The sequence below is a fragment of the Taurulus bubalis genome, assembly GCF_910589615.1.
Source record: "Taurulus bubalis genome assembly, chromosome: 2".
Taxonomy (NCBI): Eukaryota; Metazoa; Chordata; class Actinopteri; order Perciformes; family Cottidae; genus Taurulus; species Taurulus bubalis.
This window is the reverse complement of record NC_136590.1, coordinates 1,876,107-1,884,269: the sequence shown is the minus strand read 5'-3', so window position 1 is coordinate 1,884,269 and position 8,163 is coordinate 1,876,107. Positions and strand designations below refer to the sequence as shown.

The 8,163-nt window shown below is 40.5% G+C and overlaps 1 protein-coding gene across 1 annotated transcript in view; it reads right to left on the bottom strand.

Annotated features, from left to right (window-relative positions):
- Positions 1-2,744: 2,744 nt before the first annotated feature.
- Positions 2,745-8,163, bottom strand: part of picalma (phosphatidylinositol binding clathrin assembly protein a) — a gene marked incomplete at its 5' end in the record, with an annotated part of 28,808 nt that continues 23,389 nt past the window's right edge. The window contains 2 exons of the mRNA XM_079214465.1: positions 2,745-3,905; positions 7,707-7,808. Coding sequence (XP_079070591.1) covers positions 3,891-3,905; positions 7,707-7,808 — 117 coding nt within the window. The 3' untranslated portion in view covers positions 2,745-3,890. The remainder of the gene's footprint in view (positions 3,906-7,706; positions 7,809-8,163) is intronic.

Sequence of the window (8,163 nt, the reverse complement as noted above, 5' to 3'; positions counted from 1 at the left end):
CAGGACCAGATGAGGAGGATGGAGGACTACAGAACCACATGAGGAGGTGGAGGACTACAGGACCACATGAGAAGGATGGAGGACTACAGGACCACATGAGGAGGTGGAGGACTACAGGACCACATGAGGAGGTGGAGGACTACAGGACCACATGAGGTGGAGGACTACATGACCACATGAGGAGATGGAGGACTACATGACCACATGAAAAGGTGGAGGACTACAGGACCACATGAGGTGGAGGACTACAGGACCACATGAAAAGGATGGAGGACTACAGGACCACATGAGGAGGTGGAGGACTACAAGACCAGATGAGGAGGTGGAGGACTACAGGACCACATGAGGAGGTGGAGGACTACAGGACCACATGAGGAGGTGGAGGACTACAGGACCACATGAGGAGGTGGAGGACTACAAGACCAGATGAGGAGGTGGAGGACTACAGGACCACATGAGGAGGTGGAGGACTACAGGACCACCTGAGGAGGTGGAGGACTACAGGACCACATGAGGAGGTGGAGGACTACAGGACCGGATGAGGAGGTGGAGGACTACAGGACCGGATGAGGAGGTGGAGGACTACAGGACCACATGAGGAGGTGGAGGACTACAGGACCACCTGAGGAGGTGGAGGACTACAAGACCAGATGAGGAGGTGGAGGACTACAGGACCACATGAGGAGGTGGAGGACTACAGGACCACCTGAGGAGGTGGAGGACTACAGGACCACATGAGGAGGTGGAGGACTACAGGACCACATGAGGAGGTGGAGGACTACAAGACCAGATGAGGAGGTGGAGGACTACAGGACCACCTGAGGAGGTGGAGGATTACAGGACCAGATGAGGAGGTGGAGGACTACAGGACCACCTGAGGAGGTGGAGGACTACAGGACCACATGAGGAGGTGGAGGACTACAGGACCACCTGAGGAGGTGGAGGATTACAGGACCAGATGAGGAGGATGGAGGACTACAGGACCACATGAGGAGGTGGAGGACTACAGGACCACATGAGGAGTGGAGGACTACAGGACCAGATGAGGAGGTGGAGGACTACAGGACCACATGAGGAGGTGGAGGACTACAGGACCAGATGAGGAGTTGGAGACGTGAGTTCATCATGAACACGACTTGAAGGTACTTTAATACAGAACATGTGTTTACAGCCAACATGTTGAACGACCTCAGAGGCTTTGACACCATGACGCCACCAGGGGGCAGAAGAGCGTCTCTCTCTCTCCGGCTGGTTTATTCAATATTCATCTATTCATTACATCATGAATGAAACTTCACATGAGCAGCTTTACGAGCTCTCTCTCTTTCTCACCCTCCCTCTCTCTTTCTCACCCTCTCCTCTTTCTATCTTTCTCTCTCTCTCACCCACTCTCTCTTTCTCTTTCTCTCACCCCCTCTCTCTCATCTCCTCTCTCTCAGCCCTCTCCCCCTCTCTCTCTCTCTCACTCCCCTCTCTCCCTCTCTCTCACCCCTCTCTCTCTCTTTCTCTCTCTCACCCCCTCTCCCTCTCTCATCCCCTCACTCTTTCTTTCTCACCCTCTCATCTCCTCTCACCCCCTCTCTCTCCCCTGCTCTCCCTCTCCCTCTCTCTCTCACCCTCTCTCTCTAGGAAAGTGATTTTCTTCACAACATAAAAACATTTGAATTTCTGCTTTAATTTTCTCACAATCCCATTGACCAGCATGTAGTATTAATAATGGATGTTCTCACATTGAGACTCTACATATGATATAATATTATATAATACATTATAAGGGTTATTGTGTTACAATCAATATCTTTACTACTAGTTAGTTACATACGTGTTCAGCCTCCAGAGCATCTTCATCTAGCGGTAACTCCTGCAGGAAGGGAAGGATCCTGAATCAGGGAGGCTTCTATTAACTCGCCCATTCATTCCATCGAGAACATCTCTCTCTCACACACACACACACTTCTGCATCCACTGAGGGGAAGTGGCAGCACAACACAATCTCCTCATCGCTGGTGGAGGCTTTGCCAAGCAGGATGTAGCTTTTATATTAAGGTCCTCCTGTGTGTGTGTGTGTGTGTGTGTGTGTGTGTGTGTGTGTGTGTGTGGGGCACATGGATGCACCTGTGGCTTCAGCAACAGAGACTCTATAATGATGAAGGGTGGGACCAGTTTACACAAATGTTATTCCTGAATGTCGCCATTAAAGGTTTGTTTACTCGTAATATAATAAACTTTAATTAAATTACTATGAATGTGTTACAGCGTGTCTTCAAGGAATGTTGTCAAGTCTGAAAGAAAAGCTCAGTAATGTCATCTCAGTAGTTTGACCAGTGGTTTCCATGACTTTAAACCAAATGTCCATTACAAACATTTAGTGAAGTCTGGGTGTAAACAGTAAAAAGTGAGTAAATGTAGTATTTAAACTAACAATGAGAATACAAAGCATACAGTAAACCTTAAATGACACAAATGAATGAGACAAATGTTTGATTAAAAGAATAAACATTTATATAGATGCCTGTATGTATGCCTGCTTATATTTTAAGTCTTTCTTTTAAAAGCATATTAATTATTTCAAACTCAGCGTAAATGAGCGACATGAATACATGAATATAACACATTTACATGACTTTTTTTACAGGACTTTTCCAGGCCTGGAAATAACCATTTAAAAATTCATGGACTTTTCCAGGTTTTCCATGATCGTAAGAACCCTGAACATGAATAAATAAATAGATAGGGAGCCAAAGTGTGGAAGCTTGCACTTTATTGGAAAAAAATCAAACAAACTAAAATATAATCTGCAGTAGATGCAGCAGATCTGCTGTGAATGTATTCAGGGCCACTTTAATGTTCAGGCCTGCTTCCATAACGGCACTCGCCCGATCCCGTGATTGGCCGGGACAGTTTATATACACAAAGCACCGATCAACAGCGCTCTATTCTCCTGAACTAGAACCCCGCTCTGCTACTCTGACCCGAACCTCCACTTCGCCCTGAGCGCCTATGGGAACAGGATCTGAGCATGAAGGGCCCCTGCACACCGGGAGCTTGTTAATAAACGGCATGCCAAAAGCGATCAAAAGCATAAATGCAGATTCCTTTCCAATGCAACGCTGCCTCCATCATCACAACATGTGAAAAATGTTCCCTTGCCAAATTTGTCGAAATTGTCCCGTTATTGAACGATTACATTCATTCACATCCTCAGTGACTCTTGGGAGGCACAGACAACTGTACAAGGCATCATAAGAGCACAGAGAAGATTTAGTGCCGACAGCAAAACATCTCTTTGTCTTCTTTATATTAACTTCTCTTAATCTCAATCACTCAAAATCCAATTCTACAATCAATCATACCTGTGTATAAACCTGAAGACCGTCCACAAGGAGATCAGTGACTAGTTACATTTACTTTATCATCTTCTCTATAGGTAATCATAAATAAATACAAACAATACACAAGGAATGTCTACTGCAAACAATACATACAAAAGTGTGGTATAAAGAGGAGTTTGAAATTACTTTCCTAATTTGGGGATGCTTTCAGAAGGTATGCTGATAATCAAAAGAAGACCACTCAAACAATGTGTGTGACAACAACCCAACTTTTTTTTGTTTTTCCCCTCCAGGTACATAAGCCGTGACGCCCCAGAGCTCTCCCCGTGGGTGTCGTGTCTCTTAGTCCAGGGTGAAGTCGGGGTGGATCCCCTGTCCTCGTGGGTCTGAATGGCAGCACATGATGGGCTCAATGTCCACTGCGATGCCCGTCCGAGACATCGGAGCGCTCCTGGTCACCGTGGGTTATTCAACAAGTCTTATTCGAGCCTTTCATTCCCAGAGGAGTTCAGTAGAAGCAACAGCAGGTTCGCGTGGATAGTCGTCTTCTCCTCCAGGTTACATGAAGTGCATCTAGTGATATGGAAAACAACAGTGTCATTTTCTTTGGAGGGGAAGCGAGAGAGAGAGACACACAATATCCAATAATGCAGGACCAGTTTCCAGACTTCTTTTGTGTCTCCAATCGTACGCTTTAAGTTAGGGCTGGGCGCTATGGCCAAAAATTCACATCACGGTATTTTTTTCCCGGAGTAAAAACATTCATTCATTGACGCCGAAAAGGACTGCGGCCAAATGAGCAGCTGTTTAGGAAGCTAAACATGGAGGGACTTAGGACCCAGGGGAGCGTAGGTGAAAAAAATAAAAGGGTCTGTTTCTTCCTGTAGCGACGGAGTTTCTTCTTGTTGTGATAATGGGTGAGCTTTACCCAGCATGCAGTTTGGCGGTGTAATTATACAAATGTGTTACGAATTGTTTATGTGTCAAACTGTTGTGACGTGATGTTTTAGCTGTTAAAGAGCGTTAGTTGTGGGTTATTAATTGTTATAAAGTTACAACCGTGACTAAAGTTATAACCATGACTAAAGTTATAACCATGACTGAAGTTATAACAATACACAAGATATAACCATGACTAAAGCTATAACCATGACTGAAGCTATAACCATGACTGAAGTTATAACCATACACAAGATATAACCATGACTAAAGTCATTAGCCATGACTAAAGTTATTAACCATGACTAAAGTTATAACAATACACAAGATACAACCATGACTAAAGTTATAACTAAAGTTATAACCATGACTAAAGTTATAACTAAAGTTATAACCATGACTAAAGTTATAACCATGACTAAAGTTATTAGCCATGACTAAAGTTAGAACCATGACTAAAGTTAGAACAATACACAAGATATAACCATGACTAAAGTTATAACCATACACAAGATATAATTATGACTAAAGTTATAACTAAAGTTATAACCGTGACTAAAGTTATTAGCCATGACTAAAGTTAGAGCCATGACTAAAGTTAGAACCATGACTAAAGTTAGAACCATGACTAAAGTTAGAACCATACACAAGATATAACCATGACTAAAGTTATAACTAAAGTTATTAGCCATGACTAAAGTTATAACCACGACTAAAGTTATAACAATACACAAGATATAACCATGACTAAAGTTATAACCATACACAAGATATAACCATGACTAAAGTTATAACTAAAGTTATAACCGTGACTAAAGTTATTAGCCATGACTAAAGTTAGAACCATGACTAAAGTTAGAACCATGACTAAAGTTAGAACCATACACAAGATATAACCATGACTAAAGTTATAACTAAAGTTATAACCGTGACTAAAGTTAGAACCATGACTAAAGTTATTAGCCATGACTAAAGTTAGAACCATACACAAGATATAACCATGACTAAAGTTATAACTAAAGTTATAACCATGACTAAAGTTATTAGCCATGACTAAAGTTAGAACCATGACTAAAGTTAGAACCATGACTAAAGTTAGAACCATGACTAAAGTTAGAACCATGACTAAAGTTAGAACCATACACAAGATATAACCATGACTAAAGTTATAACTAAAGTTAGAACCATGACTAAAGTTAGAACCATGACTAAAGTTAGAACCATGACTAAAGTTATTAGCCATGACTAAAGTTAGAACCATACACAAGATATAACCATGACTAAAGTTATAACTAAAGTTATAACCATGACTAAAGTTATAACCATGACTAAAGTTATTAGCCATGACTAAAGTTAGAACCATGACTAAAGTTAGAACCATGACTAAAGTTAGAACCATGACTAAAGTTAGAACCATGACTAAAGTTATAACTAAAGTTATAACCGTGACTAAAGTTAGAACCATGACTAAAGTTAGAACCATGACTAAAGTTAGAACCATGACTAAAGTTATTAGCCATGACTAAAGTTATAACCATACACAAGATATAACCATGACTAAAGTCATTAGCCATGACTAAAGTTATTAACCATGACTAAAGTTATAACAATACACAAGATACAACCATGACTAAAGTTATAACTAAAGTTATAACCATGACTAAAGTTATAACTAAAGTTATAACCATGACTAAAGTTATAACCATGACTAAAGTTATTAGCCATGACTAAAGTTAGAACCATGACTAAAGTTATAACAATACACAAGATATAACCATGACTAAAGTTATAACCATACACAAGATATAATTATGACTAAAGTTATAACTAAAGTTATAACCGTGACTAAAGTTATTAGCCATGACTAAAGTTAGAGCCATGACTAAAGTTAGAACCATGACTAAAGTTAGAACCATGACTAAAGTTAGAACCATACACAAGATATAACCATGACTAAAGTTATAACTAAAGTTATTAGCCATGACTAAAGTTATAACCACGACTAAAGTTATAACAATACACAAGATATAACCATGACTAAAGTTATAACCATACACAAGATATAACCATGACTAAAGTTATAACTAAAGTTATAACCGTGACTAAAGTTAGAACCATGACTAAAGTTATTAGCCATGACTAAAGTTATAACCATACACAAGATATAACCATGACTAAAGTTATAACTAAAGTTATAACCATGACTAAAGTTATTAGCCATGACTAAAGTTAGAACCATGACTAAAGTTAGAACCATACACAAGATATAACCATGACTAAAGTTATAACTAAAGTTAGAACCATGACTAAAGTTAGAACCATGACTAAAGTTATTAGCCATGACTAAAGTTAGAACCATGACTAAAGTTAGAACCATACACAAGATATAACCATGACTAAAGTTATAACTAAAGTTATAACCATGACTAAAGTTATAACCATGACTAAAGTTATTAGCCATGACTAAAGTTAGAACCATGACTAAAGTTAGAACCATGACTAAAGTTAGAACCATGACTAAAGTTAGAACCATACACAAGATATAACCATGACTAAAGTTATAACTAAAGTTATAACCGTGACTAAAGTTAGAACCATGACTAAAGTTAGAACCATGACTAAAGTTAGAACCATGACTAAAGTTATTAGCCATGACTAAAGTTATTAGCCATGACTAAAGTTATAACCATGACTAAAGTTATAACCATGACTAAAGTTATAACCATGACTAAAGTTATAACAATACACAAGATATAACCATGACTAAAGCTAGAACCATGACTGAAGTTATAACAATACACAAGATATAACCATGACTAAAGTTATAACTAAAGTTATAACTAAAGTTATAACCATGACTGAAGTTATAACCATGACTAAAGTTATAACCATGACTAAAGTTATAACCATGTCTGAAGTTATAACCATGACTGAAGTTATAACCATGACTGAAGTTATAACTAAAGTTATAACCATGACTAAAGTTATAACTAAAGTTATAACCATGACTAAAGTTATAACTAACCATGACACGCAAGTAGCTCAGACCGCTGCGTCCTCAGATGTGAACATTACATGTTGCTGCCTGCTGAAGAGCGACAACAGTTGTTACGGCTCAAACTAGGCACCGGTATGACTGCATATAAAAAATCCATACCGTATGAAAATTTGAAACCGGTATACGGCCCAGCCCTACTTCAAGTACATGAACTCACCAGCTAAAATGCTCCAACAAGGCAAAACAAAAAAGGTGTGCGAAACTTGGGTTGCAAAATAAGAACTACAATTCACAAGAGACTAGCATAACTGGTTATTTGAGTTCCTTTCTCAGGTCCTCTGATGTCACACCAACGGCTTCGGTTTAGTTTCACACATTGTGATGTTGCCCCGTCGCTCTGCATCGCTCTGAGCTCTGGTGTGGGTGGTTGATGTTACCTGTGCACCTGGGCTGGGGCCAAAGGGGTTGGCGGGCCTCATCACCGGCTGGCTGTACATCATGGTGGGCTGCGTCGTCATCATGGAGCCGACGTGGGGCGGCTGAGCGGAGGGAAAACACATTTACTGCCATTCAGTGAACCGACTGCTTTATTCCATCAGAGGTCGCACAGGAAAGTGTAACACTCAGGTTTAAAAGGTGAATTAATACTGTTCATGTTAACAGAATAAAAGTCACTGCACATCAGGCTGCACACCAACAGATGTTAGAACGTCTCCTCCTTGCATGCCTGCAGAGTCTGTATGTGTGTGTGTGTCGCTGTGTGTGCCTGTGCCTGTGCGTGCGCGTGTGTCCCTGCTGACGTACCATTGCATATGCCATCGCGTGTGTGTGTGTGTGTGTGTGTGTGTGTGTGTGTGTGTGTGTGTGTGTGTGTGTGTGTGTGTGTGTGTGTGT